Below are 26,072 nucleotides of genomic sequence, written 5' to 3'. Positions count from 1 at the left end.
TTGTCTTTTTGGTGGATCTGAGAGTTTTGAAGGCTTGAAATGTAAGGGAAAGATGTGTGGCTCATTGCACAGGACCCTTTTCCTTGTTCTGTCTTTGGATACTATCTACCCATTTATTAGTAGGAAATGGATAATGATGATGATGATGATAATAATACTTAACGAAAGCAGTTAGCACATAGCTACCTCTTTCTGGTCACACAGGAGGCTTTCTTTGGGCGGAATCTGATGGACACGAGCAACCTGGAAGAGGAGATGAAGCAAATTGGTGGCCTGGATGATGAGACAGATGAAGATACACTTGAACCTCAAAAACCCAAGTCTGCCATCACACTGTCAAAGGTGGGTGTAGCAGAAGAGTTGGATTAGAAGTGAGGCAATGGGGTGGTGTTAGAAAGACATACAGTATCTTGAAAAGAGGACTAGATCAGGCATGATAAATTGTCAGGGCCCTTATTAGATATTGTTCAAAGGCAGGACAGAAACCAGAGGCTTTATACTGGAAAATTTTGGAACCAGCCATGATGAGTTATCTTTACAAAGTCAGTATCAGCATAGGCAGGGAGTCAGATATCAAGATATGTGAACTGGTTTAGTGATATTGTATATGCTGTTAACAGAAGGGCTGTTTCATTTTTTCATTTGTAAAGGCTATAGCATGCTTGCATGTGTCAGCCATGGTCACCTAATGGCAGCTGTCCATGCTGTTTGATCTCCTGTCAGCCTCCCTCTTCAGTCTATTATCCTTGAGGTCACACTTTATGACCCTGTCCTAGGTCTTTTTTATATGTCTCTCTTTACCCTAAATGATCACACTTTTCACCCTCAGCTCCCAGTTGTCATCCTCCATCCTCTCCACATGCCCAAACCATGTAAAGCTACTTCTCATTACAACGCGAATACATTCAAGTCCCATCCTTCCCGCCAACTCTTCATTTGCATTCTTAACCTCCATAGACTTTCTGTTCAAGGATTCACTACATCTCATTTAATCATCATCATCTCAGTATGTTTGAGCCTACAAATATCCTCTTTCTTTGTTGCTCACATCTCCCTGCGATATATCATTACTGTACACTCATAATGCATGCTGCATAGTGCATACAAGGACCCTTAGCACACAAGGAGAGCCCTCCCAGTGACAGGAGAGGCAACAGCTCCCCGAACTTCTTCCAACCACTCCTTACCATAGCTACAGAGCTACCTCCAACCCCACCTCCAGCACATAACGTCCCCTAAATAACAAAATTCCTCCAAGCATTCCAGGGGCTCTCCAGCAGGATCACTCCATTGCCATCTTTCAGTCTCTGCATTCTGTCCATTTCAAACTTCACACATGAAATCAGCGTCACAGTATTTCACAGCATACCTCTCATGCACTCACTCATTACGAACACTGCGCAAGATGTAATTACCCTGTGGCAAACTGTAAGTGGCCACAATACCCCTGCATTGACTGTACTTCCGTCAGCTATAGATAACATCACTTTTGTTTCTTCAGCATTTACTCTCAGATCCTTGTACTCCTTGCCATCTCTCCACTTCCTAAATCTTTCTTCCATCTCCCTTGTATTCTCTGCAGTCAGCACCAAGTCACCAGCATGCAACATCACCCATAAACATCAAAGTCTTAAGCACAATAATAAACAGCAAGGGTTTTAGGACTGATCATTGATGTATGCCAACATTCATGGAAAATTTATTACTCAAACCTTCATTCACTCACACCTGGATTAATGCCAGGCAAAGTGACCACTGATGCAGTATTCATTGTCTGACAACATCAGGAAAAAATATATAGGAAAGAAAAGGGAACTGTACTTTGTTTTTGTTGATTTGGAGATGGCCTTTGGCAGAGTCCCTAGGAAGGTGGTGAAATGAGCAATGAGAAGGCCTGGGATTGAGGAGTGGCTGGCTAGTTATGACCATGTATTGGGTGCCAGTGAATGGAGATTTGAATGCTAAGTTTTCCACGAATGATGGCATGCATCAGAGGTCAGTCTTGAGTCCCTTATTGTTTGTCATGGTGCTTGAAGGTCTCTCATGAGACTTCAGAAATGGACTTCATGAGAGATGTACGCTGATGACTTGATGGTGATTGCAGAGAATGAAAGGGAGGCAGAGGAAAGATTTAGGAAATGGAGAGACATAATGAGGCACAAGGGTTTGAGAGTAAATTCAGATAAAACCAAGGTGATGATGTCAAGCTGGTGGCGGTACTGTCAAAGCAGAGGGAGTGTGGCCATGTACAGTTTGCCACAAGGGTGTGGGAAGTAACTCTATCTTGTGCAGTGTTTGTGATTACTGGGTGGGTAAGAGATGTAGTGGTATTAGGGGTAGACTGCGGGGTAATGCTGATGTCGTGTGCAATGTGTCAGGGAGAGCATGTGGAGATTGCCAGGCTTGAAAGGATTGATCTTGCTGGAGAGTGCCTTGAGTGTGTGGAAGAGTTTTATCATTTGGAGGACATGTTATGTGTTGGAAGTGAGGCTGGAGCTAGTTCTGTGGCTAGGGTTGAGTATGGGTGGAGGAAGTTCAGGGAGATGTTGCCTCTACTAACATTGAGGGGGCTCTCCCTCCGTGCTATGGATCTTTGCATGTGGCATGTGTTAGGAGTGCAATGCTGTATGGTAGTGAGACCCGGACAGCAAAGGAAGAGGATATTTGTAGGCTCAGATGTAGAGAAGTGACAATTATTAGATGGATGTGTAGTGCTTCCTTGAATGTGAGGCCTGTGGGGGCTAGGAATATGACTGAAGAGTTCAGAGGAAGGATGGGAGAGGAATTGGTGTTGTGATAAGGATGTGTATATTAAGATGGTTTCGGTATGTTGAGAGGATGGAGGATGACAACTAGGTGTGGAAGGTGAGAAAAGTGAAAGTCGGTTAGGGTTGCAGAAGGCAGACCAAAAATGACCTGGGATGAAATTAGAGTGTGACCTCAGGGATAAGGGATTGAATAGGGTGGCTGCCAGATACCTTGCTGCATGGAGAGCTGCCATTAGGTGACTAAGGTCGACGCTTGCAAGTAGGTTGGAGCCTTTATAACGGTATTATACTGGCAACCGGTGCAACATGATTAGAAGTGAGATGGTCAGGGTTCTCAAGGGGGAGGCCAAAGATAAGCCTTGCTGCACTATTCATCACAGAGTGTACCTTCATTAATAGACCTGTGAAAGCCAATCCATAATTTTGTGTGTGTGTGTGTGTGTGTGTGTGTGTGTGTGTGTGTGTGTGTGTGTGTGTGTGTGTGTGTGTCCGACTCTGGGCATAGGCTTCACAGCCTGCACTCAAGGCCCAGTAGTCCTCCTACATACCATACACCTCTCTACATGTCACCACTTCGGCGCTAACACCCACCGTCCATATTGAATACATGCTAGGGCTGTCTCATACAGGACTGGTGTATTGGTATTAGCGGGGGCACTTTTATGACATGTCGGCGGGTCATCTGGTAGATCAGGAAAGTCTGCTTATATGAAATTCAAATCCTTAAACTGTTCCCTGCCCCAGTCGGGATTCGAACCTGGGTCCAACAGGACTGCAGGCTGCCTCTCTACCGATTCAGCCACCGCCTCCCCCAAAATTGCAGTAATCAACATGAGACAAGACCATAGCAGGAACCAGTGTTAAGAGGCAACATTTATTTATCAGCTGTCTTCCAGAGTGCAGGTTTTTAATGTGCAGATTACAACCTTTGACAACTTGATATTAGTTTAAGATTTAATTTTGAACTGAACATGCGTGAGTATGTACGTAAGGACCGAACAGAGGACATGATACGGATGGTGACATGGAATGTAAGGGGTGCAAATGATGAGGTGAAAGAGAGAGAGATTGTTTAGGTGCTTGAGGGTGCGAAAGTGGATGTACAGTATGTGGATTAACTGAACTAAATGGTGAGGTGAGAGTGTGAGAGAATGGGAGTATGGATGGGGTATATGTGCAGGAGTAGGTAAGAATGAGAGGGCAAAAGGAGGAGTGTGTATTGTTGTGAGTAACAGATGGAAGGAGAATATAAGAGAGTATGGATCAGTTGGCTCAAGGATTGTGTGGGTAAAATTGAAAGCTGGACTACAAATCTGGGCGACTGTGTGTGTGTATGCACCAATGCAAGATCGTGCAAGCAGAGCGAGAGAACAGTATGGGACAAATGTGGAACTGTGCATGGAAAAGTTTGAAAGTAATGAAAGAGTGTTTTTGATTGGTGATATGAATGGCAAAGTAGGGAATGTGAAGGTGGATGAAGTAGTTGGTGAATGGGGTGTGCCTGCTGAGATAGATGAGAATGGCAGTGCTTTAGTGGACGTTTGTGATGGGAGGGGGTTGGTGATAGCCAATACCCTCTTCAGGCACAAAATGATCCACAGGTATACATGGCAAGTGATAAGAAGGGTGGGTGGTGAACTGAATGAAAGGCAGGCAATGATTGCTTAAGTGTGTGTGGATGAAAGGATGCGAAGGTGTGTAATGGATGCAAGAGCGTATAGAGGTTGGGGGAGTGGACTTCCTGACCACCACAAAAGGTCCAAGTAAAATAGAGAAACAGAAGAAGGGAAGGACGGGAGGAAAGAGAAGGCGCAAGGAGAGTAGAAAGATTGCAAGAGGATGAGAAAAAGGCAGAATATAAGAGAGAAGTGGAGGAGCAATTGTGTAAATATGGTTTGGAGCCGATGAAGGACGAGGAAGGTGTGTGCAAGATATTTACAGAAGAAATCTGTGCAGCATGTGGGGTCGTGTGTGGGGTGAAGAGAAGACGAAAGGGGGTGCAAGGAACAGCATGGTGGAATGAAGAGGTGAAACAGGCTGTGGCACAGAAGAAGAAAGCATATAGTGAGTGGATGAGAAATAGGAGTGTGGAATAAGTTGAGAGACAGAAGAGAGAGTTATATGTAGAGAGGAAGAGAGAGTTGAAAAGATTAGTGAGAGAGAGTAAGAAGAGCGTGGATGAGGAATTTGGAGGGAATTTGTGTGTAAAGTGGAGGGAATGTAAGAAAATGATCTGGAAACAGGTAAAGAGAGTTAGACAGGGTGACAATGAAGTTTGTCGGGGAATGAAAGATAAAAACGGTAGATTACTAGTGGAGAAGGGAGAAAAAGTGAGCAGATGGAGAGGACACTTTAATGAATTGTTGAACATAGAGAGTGAAAGTAATGTGAGTATAAATGGCTGGGGAATGGCTGGGAGAAGGAGGGATGTGAGAAGAGAGAAAGAAATCAGTAGGATGTAAGTTGTAGCAGAAATGGAGAAAGTCAATATGGGGAAAGCCCCAGGAATTGATGGAGTGTGTGGTGAAATGCTGAAGCATGGAGGAGAGATTTTAGTAGAATGGATGTGGAAGCTGTGCAGATTGGCCTGGGAAGAAGGTAGAGTCCTGGAGGATTGGAAGTCAGGTATAATTATTCCCTTGTACAAAGGAAAAGGGGAAAAAGAAGTGTGTGGTAATCATAGGGGCATTTGTTTTAGTAGGAAAAGTATATGGTAGGATACGTATTGACAAGAGTTGGGGAAATAACAGAGGAATTAGTTGGAGAAGAACAGGGAGGCTTTAGGAAGGGCAGAGATTGTGTAGATCAAATATTCATTCTAAGATCTTTAGTAGAAAAGTTTCTAGAGAAGGGAAAGAAGTTGTTATGTGGCCTTCATGGATTTGGAGAAAACATATGACAGGGTAGATAGACAAGGATTGTAGAAAGTATTAAGAATATATGGAGTAGATGGGAAGTTGCTGAATGCTGTGAAGAGTATGTATGATGGTGCTAAGACTGCAGTGCATGTTGATAGTGAACTGAGTGAATTTTTTGTATTGAAGGTTGGGTTGAAACAGGGATGTATCGTGTCTCCATGGTTGTTCAATCTGTATGTGGATGGATTTATAAAAGAGATACAAGGTAGGGCAGTGGATGTTAGAGCGGCCCTAGTGAGAGAGGACAGTGTTTGGAAACTCCCAGTACTGTTGTTTGCAGATGATACTGTGTTGTTAAATGAAGATGAAGCGGAGCTGTAAGGGTTGGTGGATGAGTGTGGGAGAGTGTGTAAGAAACGGAATCTAAAGGTGAATGTAGGGAAGAGTAAAGTGGTGGTCTTTGAGGGAAGTGAAGTCAGTGAATATACAGTGAGGTTGAATGAGGAGGAAATGGAAAATGTGAGTATGTTTAAGTACTTGGGTAGTGTGATGAGTAAGGATGGAAATTTAGAGGGGTGAAGTGCTTGAAAGGGTGCAACGGGGAAGAAGGTTGCTGGTTGCTTGAAAGCAGGGCAGTGCGCATGGAAGTGAAAAAGTTCCTACATGACAGTATTGTGATACCAACTCTAAAGTATGAAAGTGAAGCTTGGACTTCGTTGGAGGGACAGTAATCAAGAGTGAAAGCAATTGAAATCAGTTATTTGAAAGGAGCATGTGGAGTCACATGGAGAGACTGACAAATGAGAAAGTGAAATAGCATTGTGGTGTGGATGTAGATATGATAGGAAGCATTAGGAGAAACACACTGAGGTGGTTTGGCCATGTGGAGAGGATGGAGAGTGAGAGACTGACGAGGAAAGTGTATGTGAGTGAGGTGGAGGGGCAGGAGAGGGAGGGGGAGGCCAGGGATGAGATGGAGGGATTGAGTGTAGAAGTATAAGAGAGAGGGGGTTGTGAGCTGGGAGCAGGGCAGTGAAATGCAGGGGACTGGGCGACATGTAGGCGATTTGTTTGTGGCCACCACTCACAGGATTAAGGCGTCTAGCAGTAGATAGATATATCTGGCTTTCTGTCTGTCCACCTAACTGTCTAAATATGTATGTATGCATGTATCTGTCTATCTATACCTATATCTATCCATCTGTCTATCTATCTGTCTATCTGATCTGTCTAGATATAGTAAGATCTCACTATAATGGACTAATTGGGGCTGAAACCATTCCGAAAAATGCGAAATTCCGATGAAAGCAACATCTGAACTTCCCCCTGCTAAACTGGACTTTTTCCAATATATCAGACATTAATCCGGATCTCATGAACGGATTTTTAAACTGTTTTGACTACCATTGCAGTACTGTACTGTGTTATAACTGCACTACGTTAATCAGTCTATCTATCTGTCTATTGCCAGATGCCGTAATCCTGTAAGGGGTGGCCATTTGACTGTGAGTTATTTGTTTCACGGGGAGGGGCACTAACCCTCCACCAACCCACTTGCTGACACATAGGGAGCATGTATGGTTTGGTTATATGGTTACCCCCCAGTGTTGTTAATGGTTTCTTGGCTTACAGGAAACCATTTGGCTTGTCACGCAATGTAAGGCCACCTGTAAAGGAAAGAAAAGCAATAAGAATTGACAGGAATGATTGGAGAAAAAATCATATATATAATAATACTGTACTTTACACTGGTAAACATGCCTTTTATTTACCTTCTTGTGGTGAACGTAGCTGAAGTGGTCAGGCAGTCCGGACTGCTTCTGGCTTTATCAGACTTTTTCTGATATATTGGACTTTAGTCTGGTACCTCCCCGAGTTCGATAAAAACGAATTCCAGTTTATTGAAGTCCGTTACATTAAGATTTTACTGTATATATATATATATATATATATATATATATATATGTATATATATATATATATATATATATATATATATATATATATATATATATATATATATATATATATATATATATATATATATATATATATATATATATATATATATATATATATATATATATATATATATATATATATATATATATATATATATATATATATATATATATATATATATATATATATATATATATATATATATATATATATATATATATATATATATATATATATATATATATATATATATATATATATATGTATGTATATATATATATATATATATATATATATATATATATATATATATATATATATATATACAGTATATAGAGTCCGTTACATTAAGATTTTACTGTATATATACTGTATGTATGTATATATATATATATATATATATATATATATATATATATATATATATATATATATAATATATAATATATCTGTAGCAGCCGTGGCTCAGTTGGTTAAAGCGCTCCTCTCTGACCGAAGGGTTGGAGGATCGAATCCACCCAATAGTCTTTGGTAGATATCAGGAAGGGCATCCGGTCATAAAATGTTACACGCTCCAAACCAAAGTCCTCTACCCAGGGGCAACGCCTTAGCCCTTATCCAAAAAAGGGGGACTTGGCGTAAAACTCAAAATATATATATATATATATATATATATATATATATATACTGTATATATATGTACAGTCATCCCTTAACATCCACAGTGGTTAGGTAACAGAGACACCCATGAATATTAAAAATCCGCAGATATCTGCTGCCCCCCCTTAATAACACCTCTGGACCCCCCATTTCTGTATATAACTAAAGAAAAACCCTATGTGCTTGTTTACAACCACTTTATTTAATACAAGAACACCAAACAACTACTTTATTTAATGCAAGAACACTAAAAGTTAAAAATAATGAATAGTGTACTCCTGCATGGGGTCTTCTGACTTCTGTGCTCATCCCAGCTCCCTCCAAAAGGAAGAGTGTTACACTATATTGCATTCACTGGATAATGCCATTACTGTACCAAAACAGCCACGAACTGTGCGTGGGATAATGTTACAGTGTCATCAGAGTTCAATGAGATTTTTTTTTTTCTATAGCCATCCGCAGATATTCAAAACCGTGTATGTTAAAACCGCAGATGTTAAGGGATGACTATATATTAGTAAAAGTCCTGTTATTCGGCATCTATGGGACTGGGCTGCTGCCGAGAAATTGGATTTGCCGAATAATAAAATATCCTACCCACTCAGTACCTTAAATATATTGGTGAACACTGTCATCACCACTTATGGTATTACAACTGTGTTTGGAGAGAGTACTGTATACTGTACAATACTGTAATCAATACAGTACTATACCTGAATCTAAAATATATATATAAATTAGTGAACATATACAAGTGTAATGATGCAGTAGGCCTACAAGTCAGATAACACTTCCTGGATGGCCGAAATGATACGGAATATTACCTATCAGCTCAGTACATCATTTGTATTAGTGAACATTGTCATCACTACTTATATTATTAGAAATATGTTTGGAGTGAGTACTGTATACAGTACTTTTTCCAAACAAAATGAAATAGTCGGAAAATTGCATAAAATAAAGTGGAAGGATATGAATTGGTAAGGTCTTTCTGATGAAAGTTAAACGTACATTTAGCACTCATTCTTTTGTTTGTTTTTTTGTTTACATGTGAAAGGGAGAGTATTGATATGAACAGTAATGTATTCCATTAACACCTAAACTCCTTAAGCACAGGCATGTCGGAGGCGGTCCGTGCACCACAAGCAGGGATATTCGTGCTCCGACTGACTTTTTAAAAATACTTGCCAAAAATCAGTTATTAGTTCTAGAATATTATAATTAAATATGCATATGGCACATACCTTCAACTTTCTCGTGGGATGTTTGTTGAGCCTTCGTCGACTACTGTAGGACTTGTGGAGACTTCTGAAGTTGGGTGACGAAGTCTCCACTTTACACTTCCCAACACCCCGTAATATGATTACCAGAAACCTGAGGAGCACCACTGTTGATAGATCTAGGAGAAGAACAGTGGCCGTCTACAACAGTGGCTATAGAACAACCAGAAAGGAAGCTATAGATGAAGGCACAGATAGAAGGATAGAAACCGTAATAGGGTAGTTTGGAAATTAAAGATTTAAGCCAGACTCGATCGAAAGCCTTTGAGATGTCAAGTGCAATGGCAAAGCTTTCTCCTAAGTCCCAAAAGGAGGATGACGAGGAGTCTGAAAGGTAGGTGAGAAGATCACCAGTTGAGCGCCCCTGATGGAACCCATACTGACGATCAGAAAGAAGGTTGTGATAGGAAAGATGCTTTAAAATTTTTCTGTTAAGAATTGACTCAAAAACTTTTGAGACAGAGGATGTTAAAGCAATTGGATGATAGTTAGAGGATTGGGAATGATCACCCTTCTTTCGGACTGGCTGAATGAGACCAAACTTCTAGCAAGAAGGAAAGGTACAAGTTGACAGACAAAGGCAAAAGAGTTTACCTAGGCAGGGTGTAAGCACTGAGGCACAGTTCTTGAGGACAACAGGAGGGACTCCATCAGGCCCATATGCCTTGTTAGTATTGAGGCCAGTGATGGCAGAAAATACATCAACTGAAGAAATTTTAATGTCAGTCATGAGGAAGTCTGAGGGGGGAAGCGATGAAGGAACAGCACCGGAATCATCTAAGGTGGAATTAGAGGAGAAAGTCTGAGCGAAGAGATCTGCTTTATCAGTAGAAAAAATAGCTACAAAGCCATCAGAATAGAAAAGAGAAGAGAAGGATGATGAGGTAAAGTTGTTAGAAAGATTTTTGGCAAGATGCCAGAAGGAACGGGAAGAATTCGAGTTGGAGAGTTGAGAGCATTTAGTACGGATGAAATTATTTTTAGCAGAGCGAAGAACAGCCTTAGCAGTTTGGGTTTATCCCAGGCAAAGGGACCATTGATTCTATATTTGTTGTTTGACAGCTTCGGGAAAATATATAGGAAAGAAAAGGGATTAGTACTTTGTTTTTGTTGATTTGTAGCAGGCCTTTTGATAGAGTCCTTACGGGGGTGGTGAAGTGGGCAGTGAGAAAGTTTGGGATCGAGTAGTGGCTGGTTAGGGTGGTTATAGCTATATATGTGGGTGCAAAGATGAATGGAGATTTGAGTGATGAGTTTTCTGTGAATGGTGGTGTGCATCAGGAGTCAGTCTTGAGCCCTTTGTTGTTAATCACGATACTTGAAGCCCTGTCATGTGACTTCGGAAATGGACTCCCATGAGAGATGTTGTTTGCCGATGATTTGATGTTGATTGCAGAGAGTGAAAGGGAGGCAGAGGAAAGATTTAGGAAGTGGAGAGTGGTATGGGGCACAAGGGCTTAAGAATAAATGCAGATAAAACAAAAATGATGATACCTAAGGCTAATGGCAGTACTGTCAAAGAAGAGGGAGAGTGGCCATATGCGATTCGCCGCAAGGGCATGGGAAGTAATTCCATCTTGTGTAGTGTTTGTGATAAGTAGGTGCATAAGAGATGTAGTGGTATTACAGGTAGACAGAGAGGTAATGCTGATTTCATGTGATCGGTGTGTCGGTGATAGCATGTGGAGATTGTCAGTCATGAAAGGATTGATCTTGCTTGTGAGTCTCTTGAGTGTGTGGAAGAGTTTTGTTATTTGGAAGACCTGTTATGTGCTGATGGTGGAGCTCTATGGCTGGAGTGACGAGTGGTTGGAAGAAGTTCAAGGAGCTGTTGCTTCTTCTGACATTGAGAGGGCTCTCCCTTCATGCTAAGGGATCTTTTGTATGCGGCATGTGTTAGGAGTGTAATGCTGTATAGTAGTGAGACCTGGGCAGTAGGAGGAGGATATTTGCAGGCTCAAATATACATAAATGACAGTGATTAGGTGGATGTGCAGTGCATCGTAGAGTGCGAGGCTTGTGTATGTGGAGGGGGGGGGGGGCTATGTTTATGATGGAAGAGTTGAGAGGTAGGATGGGACTGGAGAGCATTGGTGTTGTGATGAGGAGAGGTAGAGTGAGGTGGTGCAGGCATGTGGAGAGGGTGGGGGGTGATAATTGGGTGCCGAAAGTGAGAAGTGTTATTGTTAGTGGTAGGGTTGCACGAGGTAGACCGAAAAAGACCTGGGACGAGGTCATTGAGTTTGACTTCAGGGATAAGGGACTGAATAGGGAAGCTGCCAGAGATTGAGCAGCATGGAAAGCTACAAGTAGGTGACTAAGACCAATGCATGCAAGCATGTTGGGGCCTTTAAAAATGAAACAAATAGAATTCAAGCGGGCTTGAGACAAAATTAGCTGGATGAAAATGTGACTCAGTCCTCAGAGTCAGGGCATTGTCATTGTCACAATCCCATCTTTTTAGGTGCCGGTAACTGTTAACTATAGAACACGATACCAGTAACCCTTTAGCTTTTCCTTGGTCTCTCATTGTGTAGAAAAGAGATCAGGGTGACTGTAATGATATCAGTGGCAGTTAATGGTATGTACAATAATAGCAGTTGTAGACCAAACCGTAGGAAATTTTTTTCTTGCCTGACCAACAAAAATTTTATAGCCAGAAATCAGATTTGAACAGTAAATATGAATAGTTGTATTAACATTTATTGAAAGGTTCAGTATCATAACTATAACTAAAATAAACAAATTCTGGTCAATTTAGGATGTTACTTTCATTTTCGTAAATTAATGTTTAATTTCAAGCTGGTTTACTACAGGATGAACTACAGTTGGTGCAGGCTGCACAAAATAAGCAGCATCAACAGCAGCATGGGGGAGGAAGTGGGGGGGAACAAGGGGCAGCAGATGGTTCTTCACCTCAGGATATCAAGCACCCACTTTCGCCCACATTTCGCACTAAGCTGGAGGATGGTGTCAGGAAGCGTGAAAAGAAAGAACCAGATGAAAAGAAGGAGAAAGACCCCAAGGTAATGGATAAATGAGAAATTCTTGCTCTTTCACTGTTGGTAGGAACATAATCTCTATCTATCTATAGCTCGACGCCCTATTTCCGCAAAGGGTGGCCACTGACAAAACGCTTCCAAGTTGCTCTGTCACCCACCATTTGACTACCCTCCCCCCAACTCACTCCCCCTTCCCTCATATACCTTTCAACTCCATCCCTCCACCTCATCCTCGGTCTTCCCCTCCCTCTCCCTCCCTCCACCTCATCCTCGGTCTTCCCCTCCCTCTCCCTCCCTCCACCTCACCTACATACACCCTCTTTCAGTCTTTCATTCTCCATTCTCTCCACATGTCCAAACCACCTCAGTGTATTTCTCCTAATCTACTCAACCACATCCACATCCACCCCACAACGTTCTTTCACTTCTTCATTCGTCAACCTGTCCCTCCATATCACTCCACATGCTCCTCTCAAGTAACTCATTTCCACTGACCTCACTCTTGACTTGTTCCCCTCTTGCAAGGTCCATGCCTTGCTTCCATACGTCAGGGTAGGGATCACAATACTATCATGCAGTGACTTCTTAATTTCCATACTCACCTCCCTATTTCTTATCACTGCTTTCAGTGAACCAACAGCTTTCCTTCCCTGCTGTACCCTTTCAAGCACTTCATCCCCCAAACTTCCATCCTTACTCATCACATTACCCAAGTACTTGAATGCACTCACATTCTCCATTTCCTTGCCATCCAACTTCACTGTGCATTCTGTGACTTCATTCCTCACAAACACCATAACTTTACTCTTGTTTACATTAACTTTCAGATTCCTCTTCCTACACACTGTCCCAAATTCATTCACAAAACCTTGCAACTCCCATTCATCTTCACTCAACAATACTGCATCATCAGCAAACAACAACACTGGAATCTTCCAGATCTCACCCTCATTCATTAGAGCCACCCCCACATCCACTGCCCTACCTTGCACCTCCTTTACAACCCCATCCATGTATGTAGTAAACAGCCATGGAGACATCACACAACCTTGTTTCAGTCCCACATTGAGATCAAAGAACTCACTCAGCTCACCATCCACTCGCACCGTAACCCCAACTCCTTCGTACATACTCTTGACAGCACTCAACAATTTCCCCTCCACTCCATATATTCTCAATACCTTCCACATACCTTGCCTATCTATTCTTTCATAAGCTTTCTCCAAGTCCGTGACGGCAGCATACGCTTTCTTTCCCTTCTCTAGATACTTCTCCACTAAACATCTGAGAACAAATATCTCATCTACACACCCTTTTCCTTTCCTAAATCCCCCTTGTTCTTCTCCAACTAGCTCCTCTGTTATATGGCTAACTCTATCAATGAGTATTCTACCATATGTTTTTCCAGTCGTACTAAGAAGGCAAATACCCCAATGGTTACCACATACTTCTCTCTCCCCGTTTCCTTTGTATAAAAGAACAGTTAGACCTGATTTCCAGTCCTTTGGAACCCTTCCCTCTTCCCAAGCCAATCTACATAACTTCCATATCCACTCCACTACACTCTCACCCCCATACCTCAGCATTTCACCACACACTCCATCAGTTCCTGGGGCCTTTCCCATCTTGATCTTCTTCATTGCTTCCACTATTTCCGCCCTACTGATCTCTTCTTCCCTCCTCTCATCTCTTCTTTTCCCAGCCATTCCCAAACCACTTATACTCACACTGCTTTCTCTACATTCAACAAATCCTCAAAGTGCTCCTTCCATCTCCACAAGTTTTCTCTCTTCTTCACCAACAATCTATTATTCGTGTCTTTCACTCCCCTACTATTACCCTTTTCACACTGCCTTACTTTCTTTACCTTCTTCCAAAACAGTTTCTTACTCTCCCTCTATTTCACACTCAGATTCCTCCCAAACTCTTCATCCACTTTCTTCGTACTGTCCTTCACTAATCTCTTCACCTCCCTTCTCCTGCTCACATATACCTCTCTCTTCTCTCTCTCATCTTCTCCCCTACCTCTTCTTACTAGCCATTCACTATATGCCTACTTCTTTTGTTCCAGAGTTCGTCTCACCTCATCATTCCACCATGCTGTTCCTTGCACACCCTTACATCTCCTCCTCACTCCACAAACCACCTCACACGCTACACCTATCTCTTCTGTGAATATCTTACCTAATACTGTATGGTATTATAGGACACTATTAGGTATTTGTCCCTGTGAGGTGCATCCAGGATTTCTGAAGGCTTGAGTGATATGTGATTATTAGGTACAGTACAATCCCAGTTAACCGGGCGGCTTGGGGAATTCACCTTCCCGGTTACAGATTTTTCCCGTAGTTCTGATATTCAAATCTATACAAAGGCTATCATTATCACAGCAGTAAATACAATTCAGGTACTCACCACTCACATCAGGGGGCACACCAAGAGATTCCACCTGAAAAATTGCCTCGCAAACACACACCATGGTCTTAATGGACGTGCATGCAATGCCTTGCAGTACCGGTACTGCAAAATGCACAAGTCCATTCTGTTAACTACCGAATAATTACTTGTATGTACTGTACTCATGTGGAAAACTAAAGAAATAAAATCCTGAATATTTATTGGTAAATTATCACGACACCTGTACCCCCACATCAGCTTTGTTTACGATCCCGGCCCCAACTGACCGCCACCATTCCGCCACTGTTTTGCACCATTGTTAACTACCGAAGTATTCGTTGTATGTACTGTACTCATAAAAATGGAAAAATAAAGAAGTAAAATCTTGAACATTTATTGGTGAACTGATGTTAAGACTGCACTGTAGAATTATCACACCTGTGCCCCCACACAAAGCTTTGCTTACAGTCCCGGCCCCGACTGACCTCCATCATTCCGCCCTTCACCTGCCGCCAATCAGCTGTTTTGCACTAAATAAAATACATAATGTACTTTTGAAGTGCAAGCATATATATTTTTTTTTCTTCCAACAAAGTAAACCTTCATTCCCATTAACATTTTTTTCTTTTTTCATCTCTGCCAGCACACATGTGTTCTAAGATGAATTTATGTGGTGCAAATTAGAGTCAGTCCGTTAGGAAGAAAAACACCGGCATTTGCTGATTTGCTCTCTCCCGAGATGTCTGGCTTACAAATTCCATGCCAGTCTTTGAAACGATTTAACCATCCAACACTGAAATCACATTTGACTTCTGTATTCATTTTATTGTGAAACTCTCTTGCTTTTTCTTCGATAAGAGGACCATAAATAGGTGCTCCCCTAGATCTTTCTAAGCAAAACCACTTGAACGATGATGAGTATGCCTTTTTTCAATGGACTTACTTGTCTCGCTTTTCATGAAAAATTCATTGAGCTTGGATGCTGGGTCTTTATATAAAATCGTTGGATTTCCTACATTATATTCGGTCATCAGTGTTTTATAATGTTTGCCTTTTTCAAGTCTATTGCATATGTCCAGCTTCTGTTTCAAGGTAGGCACGACACGCTTACGTTTAGTTTGCTCTTTAGACATTTTGGAATGTTGAAATTACTGTCCATTAGAGCAACACAACAGCAAGAGAGCTTGTTTACTGTCTGGTGGTAAAAAGCAGACTGGTGATTTGTGGAAATTGTGGAGGGTGTGGAGGATGACTGAATTCAAGTAGGGGAAAGAGGGAGGAGGAGGGCTGGTTAAGAGGATTTACTAGGGATTTACATTAGCCAGAAATGTCTTCACCTCACTTATGCGCACAGTTATAACTTACTGACGTTTTTACCAGCCCTTGAATTTTCCTGTTATTCTGAGTATTCTGTTTGTCTGGATACCGGATAGCACCCTGTGAGGTGCATCCAGGATTTCTGAAGGCTTGAGTGATATGTGATTGTTTGGCCTTTTTGCTAGGTATGCAATTCATAGTACTTCTGTTTATGTGTTTTATATGTTTCTCTTCTTGATCCTGCCCAACCCAATCTTTTTAGGTGGGGATAAGGTTTAAGTTGACAAGATGATGATTTGTGATATTGGTATATGAAAGTCTCAGCCTGTATTTGAAAATTCGTAAAACGTGGCATGCAGTGTATTGAGCTTATGTTATTGAGCCTCTGGTCTTAACCTGTTCCATGCCAGACCCTGTGCCGACTGTTTATCCCCTGTGCCGACTGTTTACCCCCTGTGCCAAGGGTCTGAGAGCTGAGTGACCCCCTATGCCAGCAATTTTTTTTTTTTTTTTTTTTTTCCCCCCCTGAATGGACCTGAAATGTATGAAAAATAAGCCTAGTGACAGTAACAGTGTTCACCTTGGCTGTTTTCAGGCTGAAAACAGGTGTTCCTTGTCATGCGACTTCCTGCAAACTTTGGTGCTTCATTCCCCTATACTTCACCGGCCCCTGTACAGCCTGATTGCATCAGATGACTGCTTTCAGGAACCGTCAGCAACTGATGTGGATAGATAGTTCATTTTGGTGTGGATGTGGTGGATACATGGTATAAATGGTGTTTGCAAGTGCTACCTGGTTGACGTAAAGTGGCCACAGTTGGAATTAGTAGTTCCTCATTTATCCAGACGCTCAGCATCCGGACTTGTTCATTATCTGGATGCTGGACCTTGGCCCTATTAAACCATTATCTGAATTCACTTGCTATTATCCGGATGTAAAAGTCCCCGAGAACTACGGTCGGCTAGCTGCCAAGTTCAGACATTTGGTATCATGGCCGCTGGACTCGAGCCATGAGTGGGAAGTAGTCCATAACCCACAACCAGAGCTAAAATGTCTGTCCGTCCCTGTACTGAATGGTCAAAGTCGCACTCTCGTCCTATCACTCCCAGTGAACCTTCAGCACCCAAGTAATATGACTGTAACCTGCAGGTGGTGTCAAAACGTCCATACGCATTGCCCACCGAATGTCCACTATCATGCAGCCACGGGGGCTGCGAACACAGTCCACAGGCCACGAGTACATGTTCAGTGACAGCGGCCATCCGCCCCTCTACTGAACATGGAAAGTCCCCCAGTCATGGGAAGGTGTTTTTCCGCATGGCCACTCAGCGTCTAACAGATGGCAAGCCATGAGTAAATGGACGGTAAAGGTGCCTGTCCGCCTGTTGACAGAAGGAAGAGAATCCTGCCTACAGCCTTGCTTCTCACCCTCTCCTGTCCCTCCTCCATACCCTCATGGCTCCCCCCTCAATCCCTCTGTCCTTGATGGCTGGATGAATCACTCTTACATGATAATCAAAGATGGTAAATAAAACCCACACTTGTAGATGAAGAACATATTTACCAAACAGTTTCGGTGGACTCAGCCACCATCTTCAGTAAAGATAAAGAAAAGGAATGAGATGTTGACAATTCAAGGGCTCCTTTTTATGCGTGTTTGTGTGGGACTGGGACGGTGGGGTAGAGGTGAGGTGGGGTGGGGTGGGATGGATTGTAAGTGGGGAATTCCCCAAGGGGGAAAGGGGGGACATCACCAGACAGGTCAGGTGTAATTCCTGTCTGAGCTCACCTTTGTCTGTGAGGGAAGAGACATTCCCACCAGGAACCTCATTTTAGGATCTGGCTTGTACATACCTTCACTGAGGTTGAAATTCTCTTAGTTTTGGATACACATGGCTTCAATAATTTTTTGTTTCCAAAAGTCATGACTTTTATACAGTAGATGGCTACCTTTCCAGTCAATTCTGTGGTTGGCTTCACAAAAATGAATAAATATTGCACTACACCTGGCCCTCCACATTTGTGGATTCAACATTCACGGATTGATGTCATGTTCATCATCATTATCATCACAAGTCGTTAAAGTTTGTCTGCCAAAACTTCCGGGACAATGGTGAGTTAACTCAGAATTGAAAGCGTATGGTTGTAAGAAGTTGGGGTATATATGTAGCCGATGACTTGCCCACACGTGGATGTGCGCGAGACGCACTCACTCGCGGGAGTCTGTGGAAGTCATGGGGTACATTTACCCTAACTTAGTACTGTATAGCTATACCCAGTCAAAACTTATTTGTTATTAAACTTTTTTATACAGTTGGTCTGTTACCATTTGTGATATTTTATGCGGCTTTCAGGTCCCAGATACGATTTATTAGGTGCAGTATGTGCATATTTGCTCACAAGGGGTGATTTCCAGCCGTAGAGGCATTTTGGGGGGGACGTGCCAAACATTCGCGGAAGTTCTGCTTTTGCGAGGGTCAGTGTCCCCTAACCCCTGCAAATGTAGAGGGCCAGGTGTATTGAAATTACACATTTTTATAGGAAGCCTGTATTCCTTGATCTGTGTTTCCAAACTTCGACCAGTTTCCCCTATATAAACTAGTTCATAATCTTTGCAAGGAGAGTCTACAAGTGTGGGTTTTATTTAAGGCCCTCTGTCCTTACCCTCCTCTGTGGTGATGACACTGACTCAGATAAACAATAAACTATCAGAACAGCAAACACTAAACTGGAATAATTATCTCCAAACACTTGATCACAAAACAAACACCTGCAAACTCTACAAAACACTAAACAGCATCACACTCTCCAAGAACAACACTACACAATAACACTCAGCCATCACAGCAACAGACACCATACCTTCAAACAAACAACAAGCAAACACTCTCATCGATCACTCTTCACACGTCAGTCATCTAAACCCCCATCGCGATGACCGACGTGTCATCCGAAGTAAGAGACAGTTCCCCACAGACCCAGACTTCACACCATTCGCTTACAACCAGACGAAGCACATCATTAGCATCTTTAAGTACTCATCTGCCTGTGGACCAGACAGCATAAGCAATATTCACCTTAAACACCTTGGACCACTGGGCATACAAACACTGACCAACGTATCAAACTACAGCTACTCACACAACATACTGCCCAACATCTGGAAGTGTGTCATTATCATCGCGATCCCCAAACCCAAAAAAGACCCCACGTTACCTTCCTCACACCACCCCATCACACTCCTCTGCACTCCCTCCAGGGTCACTGAACGACTGGTACTACAACTAGTTACACCTCACACGCCCCTAGCCCCATCACGACGTGGTTTTAGGCCACTACACTTCACAAACACTCCTCTTACGGACCTTACACAGAGAATTTTTGATGGCATGAATTTAACTAGGCCACCACACAGAACACTCCTAGTCACACTAGACATTAGCAAAACTTTTGATGCCATTCGTGCACAACCTCATAAACAAAATTTTCAACACAAACATGCACAGTAACACAAAAAGATGACTGGCAAACTACTTAGCAGGCAGATGTACATACAGTATGTAACTTTTGCCGGTCAGTCTTCGAACATCAGAAACTTCACAAAGTGCATCCCCCAAGGATCTGTCTTGTCCCCTACACTCTTTAACCTATACATGCATGACATACTCACACCCCGCATACCACAAATACACATAGCTTCCTGTGCAGATGACATAACACTGACATATATACACCAAAACACAAACACAGCCGCACACTTCCTCCATTCTTACCTCAGCACACTACACAAATGGTTCATCACAAACAGGCTCAAAAAGCCCCAGCCAAATCTACAGTGACTCCTTTCACAAAATGGACAGCAGAACACAGTCACATTCCACACCTCACCATAAACAACACTCCCGTACCCCCCCCCCCACACACACACACACACACACACACACACACACACACACACACACACACACACACACACACACACACACACACAGAGAGAGAGAGAGAGAGAGAGAGAGAGAGAGAGAGTTGGTGTAACATACAATACATCAATGTCATTTAAACAGCACATCGCAAATAAATAAATTAATACCAAGACTCAGTGCCTTAAGGTCACTTGCCCATACAACATTCATTGGCTTTTCTGCATGACTTCCTTTGTGTTTACCATTATCTTAGATATTCCTGTGTGTGTTTTGATGTCTAAATATGCCTGAATGACTGGAAAACACTGCCAAATTAAGCATCGGTACTGTACAAATACGTTAGGTATAGGTTGGAGGTGGGTATAGGTAGGATCTGGGCATGTTAGGGGAATAATGTTCATTATCTGGATGTTGCCACTACCCGGACATGCCTTTGACTCTATTATGTCTGGATAAATGGGGGATAGCTGTTTCACGATGTGAAATTGGGGTTTTGTGCTAGATTGATGTATTTTCACATTAAATTATTTCGTATGATATATTGCTCTAAGCCACCATATACAGTATATTTGTATACAGTCACATTATTTTCGTTAAATCACTCATTACTTATACTGTAAACCTTATGTTACTTGATATGACATGCTACTACAGTATTTACCTGCTTTTACCCAAGGATCACCTAGACATGAGAGGCACCCAAATTCTCACTGCAACCTCCACAAACCCACAGCATCCACTACACTACATGGCAGCACATCCACACACACCAAGGAACAGCAAAACAACACCCAGCACATGATATCATACACAAGTACTGTCATCATTCCCTCCTCGCTCACCTCAGACCAGCTTCCAGAAATATATCCAAAGTCATATCACTCACCACTCCATTCAGTCACTTAAAGACAACACACAGCTGCATGCACGGCCTCCTGATATCCACCCTTCTGAATCCTGTCTCCCTTGTGAGGACAGGGTCCACCTGGCCAGGCTGAGATGTGGGCATCATCCAGCCCTCTTAAGTTACCAGAAGACACTGGATGAATCCATTGCTGATGCCTGTCCAGAATGTAGCACAGCACCCCATACTATTAAGCACATTATGGAAGACTGCATTGCACACAGTCACCTACACCACCAACACAACATAAACTCCTTGAGAGCTCTGTGGGAAAGCCCGGTCTTGACCATGGGCTTCCTTAGTGACTCAGGGCTGTTTGGCCAGGCTGCCTAGGGAACAGCTACTACTATTACTACCTACATTTACCATTTGTGGTAGGTTGGCGACCATCATCCACTTACTTGATGTAGCACTGCATACTTCTTCCATCACCTTTATCAATTTTTTCTGTCTACCGTCCTCTCTTCCTGTTTCTCCCATCTTTCCTCTCACATTTTATTACTCTTCATTCCTTTTCAGGTGGCTTTACATTGAGTGACAAGCCTAATGGTTTTCTGTAAGCTAGGAAACCATTTACAATGCTGGTTGGTTGCCATATAACAAACCCATACGTGTTCCTTATGTGTCAGCAGGGGGGTTGGTGGAGGGTTAGTGCCCCTCTCCGTAAAACAACTTACTCTAAGACAAACTGCCACACCTTAAGGGATTGTGGCATCTGGCTATAGATAGATAGATAGATAGATAGATAAGTATACCTCGATGTACGATACCCCTAGATGTAATACTCTGGCTTAATGACAGGAGTAGAAATACCACACTACCCAGTCTAACGATGGCCAAACCCCAGTTTAAAGATCGTTTTTTTTTTTTTTTTTTTTTTTTTTTTTTTTTTTTTTTTAAATGCCCAGGAGCTGTAAAGTGATCATACTGGGGGACATGAATGGAAGAGTAGGCACTGGTCCTGAAGATGACATAATGGGTTGTCATGGAGTACGAGGAGAAAATGATAATGGGAAGTGACTAAAGCATATGTGTCAGGAGAGGAGGTTGTGCATTTGTAACCCATATTTGAAACACAAAGATGCACATAAATATACATGGTATAGAGGGAACGGGGATCATGTTGAAAGAACCCTGATTGATTACGTGCTCGTAGAGAGGTCGATGATGGGAATGGTTGCTGATTTGAGGGCCATGAGAGAATGATGTGGAGGTCTGTCATATCACATGAGTGTGGTATGCAAGATCAAGCTGAGAGGAGTGAGGTGGATCAGGAGAGAGAGGAGCAGTCAGAGAGAAAGACTGAAAGTTAAGAAGCTGAGGATTAATGAAATGGCAGATGATTACAGGACCAAAGTAGGGGAGGTCTTTGAATCAGTGAATTGGAATGAAATGGATCTGGACAGCCTGTGGAATGCATATAGGGATTGCTTAGTTAGGAATGCTTAAGTAGGTGTGCTTAGTTAGGAATGCTTAAGTAGGTGTGGTGTGGGAAGAGTAACAGCAAGGAAGAAAGGTACGGCATTGTGGGATGAGGAGATTAAGAGAGCAGTGGAGGAAAAGAGGAAGAAGTGGCTGGAGTGGCTACAGGACAGGGGTTCAGTTGAAATAAGAACTGAATATACTGAGAGCAAGAAGCATGTAAAGAGACTAGTGAAGAGGAAAAAGGAGGAGGTAAATGATGATCTACTGTAGGAAGAAAAATGAATGCGAACTACTCTGAAAATAGGAAGTTATTCTGGAAAGAAATGTAGAAGTGAAAGCAGAAAGAAATTTGATAGTGTGAAGGATGTAGGTGATAGATTATTAACTCATGGGGATGAAGTAAGGACTGTAACGCCTTTCAGGAACTTGTATCTCATCAGCTACAGGGCCGATCACTGTGTGGTTTGTGCCATATGATAACCCAATTCTTTCATGAGTCTCGTCAAGTAGTGGCATTTTCTCACATGAGCGGCCCGGCCTGACCATAACACTTTTCAGAAGCTTATAACTCAGCAAGCACAGGGCCGATTGCTGTGTGGTTTGCACCTTATGATAGCCCAATTCTTTAAAAATTGTTTTTGATAGGTTTCATCGCATCCAAGCAGTGCACATGGCACATGACGCGCACCAAGTGCAGCATGTCGAAAGTCATCAAAAGAGGGCCACTGGCCAGGCAGTTTGTTGTAAAAGCATGAAACTTGATGGGTGGATAGCCATCAGTATACTCTAGGCATCCTCAGGGTGTAAGGTGACATTTCATTGCTTTTGGATTTAAATGTCCTCGCTTGTACTTCACTGACAAAGGTGTTTTACTGGTAGTATGGTCTTATGATCAAGTTGTTGCATTGCCCTATGTGTGAAATATATTTCCTTTGCTAGTGTTGGAATATCAGGAGGTAGGATATTGTTGTAGAGGGTTTGGTAATGTTATTGTGGTAATTGTTTTATGTGCCTAGTTACGTAGTGTGTCTCTTGTCATGTAATGACAGGTGTTGTGTATTGGAACTGACTGCTGCATAGAATTGTGTGCCTCACAGGAAGTCTCAGACAGGGAGGACTTCAGTTTTGAGAGTATAAGTGAGTTGTTGGACTGGCTATGCTGCAAATAGTGGTGATACATAGAGTATTGTTTTGTATGATTTTCAAATTGTTGTAGTGGGTATTAGAAAGGATGGGTGCCCATGCCAGGGAGGTATAGAACATCACTGACCTAATGTATTGTTTGTAATGTGTCTTCCCTCCCCCCCTTCCTTCCCCAAAGGCTGGCCCTGTAGTTGCCCAAAGTGCACTGAGTCTGGGGGTACACTGTCACTTGATATCTTGTACATGGTCCTTGAAGGTGAGTCCAGTGTCATATGCCACTCCAAGGATCTTAGTGGAGGGTGTCTGTGGCACATGTGCATTGTTAAAGTATGATATGGTGGGAGCACCTGCATTCATGTATACTGCAGGTGATGAGGGGGATGGTGGATTTTGATGGGTCAGTCTTCAGCCTGTTGTCCTTAACCCAAGTTTGCAATGTGTTGAGGTAATCTTGTTGCAGTGTGCAGGCTGTGTCTGCAATGTGGTGTGTAGTTGGTATGGTGATGTCATATGCATATAAGGCGATGGTTGAGGAATGGGAATATCATGCATGTATTGGTTGAAGAGTGTGAGTGAGAGAATGGAGCCTTGTGGAACTCTGTTATGGAACTTTCCTGTTTGTGATGACTTGTTCTGGAATGTAACATGTGCTAGTCTGTTGGATAGGATACATGGTTGGCAAGTCTGCATGTGGTGTTTTTCTCCATGTTTGTGTTGTATATTTTGGTAAATAATTTGCATTGGGGGATGGTATCAAAGGCCTTATTCTTTTGTTGTGAGAAGCGTAAGCTGAGCGAGTGTCTTGGTTTTTATTCTGTTTGATGCTCATTGTGTGAAATAAGTCAGTAAGTTGCTTATAGAGTGCAGTGCTCTGAATCCATGTTGTGAAGGAGGAAGAGGGTCAGAGGGAATGGGTTTGTTGAGAATGATGTGTTTAATGTAATAGGTTTGTACAGTCATGCTTTAAAGTTTTCAACAACACAAATATCATGCTGTCTCAATTTAGAGAGACATCCACATTTGTCTATGTCATGCTCCACTTTTGTCAAAATTTTCAGTAGAATCATGTAGTGTGCATCAGTTAAAAATCATTAAATAGTTTGTACTGGAATACCTAACAGTGTGCTGATTTGTGGGAGATTGTGTGTGGCATTATTGTGATTATGATAGATCTTTCCTCTCACCTAACAGTATTTACTGTGGAGCAGTTTAGGAATATTCACTGATGCAGAATATATGCCACTGATGACACAGTGTTTGTACATCATAATTTATTTATATATTGGATGTTTTTGAAAGAATAGACCAATCTGTCCTTTACTTTCAGTCATACATGGTGTGGAATCTTAAGTCATTGTGCAGCATTACATCCTGAGAAGCTTAACTTATGGATATAATGTAAGAGCCAGAAGAAAAGAACATTATGTTAATAATTTTCTTTCTTTCAGGATGAAGAGATGGCAGAGGAGGATGAGAACAATGAAGCTATTGATGCCATATTTGCTCATGGAGGAGATATCTCTGATATTTTTATGCGAGATATTATTAGCGGAGCTATTAAGGACGATGATGCCAACTTGACTGGAGATGATGACATCTCCCAGGATACTATTGATGGCCAGAGTAGCAGTGGGAATGGCGCCAAGCTAACTGACATTCTGGGACCAGGTTTCAATCTAGATGATGTGGCCGACATTATGAAATTGCCTGAGGATGGAACCGAGGATAGTCAGGATTCCACCCTCTCGTCTGCCATGCCTGCTACCTCTACCCTTAGTGGAGCTGAGGGTGAGGCATCAGCATGTGCTGACAGTGAGGCTAGCATCAGCAGTACACCCTCAGAGTCACCTGCAACACAAATTCCTTCTGCCACTCCTCTACCTACCACCACCAAGGAGTCACTTCCATCCCCATCTGCCACTCCAACTCCACCCACCACCCTACCAGCAGCCTCAACCTTACGGCCTAATCAGCCTCCTGTTGCTCCTTTAGGTACTGTCACCACAGGGACTTCTGTTCCTGGAGCTACAACCATACAGTCACTCCCAGGAGCTCCCTCAGTGCCTATGAACAGCACAGTCCAGGGACCTAATGGTATTCCATCCATCAAGAGTCCAGCTACCATCCCAAGCTCTGTAAGCCTATCAAGCCCAGCCACTCATCAAAGCCCATCTGCTCTGCCAAGTCCTTTGCCAAGTCCTGTAACAGGTGGATCGGCAGTATCACAATCTTTACCCAGTCCCCTCTCCCGACCAGACTCTCAAGCATCCTCCCATGGTTACCCCTCTACCCCTAATTCTTTGACAACTAGTACTAACAAACCACCAACACCCACAGTTCCTGAGCCTCAAAGAGTGTGGTCAGGCAATGATTCACAGTCGCAGAGTCTCAGCCTGGAGGAAGATGAATCTCTTGGAGATAAGGCAACCAAA

General features: G+C 42.5%; 1 protein-coding gene across 1 annotated transcript in view; it reads left to right on the top strand.

Annotated features, from left to right (window-relative positions):
- The window catches only part of LOC145412518 (uncharacterized), a 491,890-nt gene that overhangs the window by 232,305 nt on the left and 233,513 nt on the right, over window positions 1-26,072 (top strand). Inside the window, exons 23-25 of the mRNA XM_080282412.1 lie at window positions 205-342; window positions 12,345-12,554; window positions 25,089-26,072. The exon at window positions 25,089-26,072 is cut by the window's right edge and continues 55 nt beyond it. Coding sequence (XP_080138538.1) covers window positions 205-342; window positions 12,345-12,554; window positions 25,089-26,072 — 1,332 coding nt within the window. The remainder of the gene's footprint in view (window positions 1-204; window positions 343-12,344; window positions 12,555-25,088) is intronic.

The sequence above is a fragment of the Coenobita brevimanus genome, chromosome 93 (genome assembly GCF_032717465.1).
Source record: "Coenobita brevimanus isolate Jiangsu-jjx chromosome 93, ASM3271746v2, whole genome shotgun sequence".
In the NCBI taxonomy this organism is placed as follows: domain Eukaryota; kingdom Metazoa; phylum Arthropoda; class Malacostraca; order Decapoda; family Coenobitidae; genus Coenobita; species Coenobita brevimanus.
Note: the sequence above shows the minus strand (reverse complement) of the source record. Positions and strands in the feature narration are given on the sequence as shown.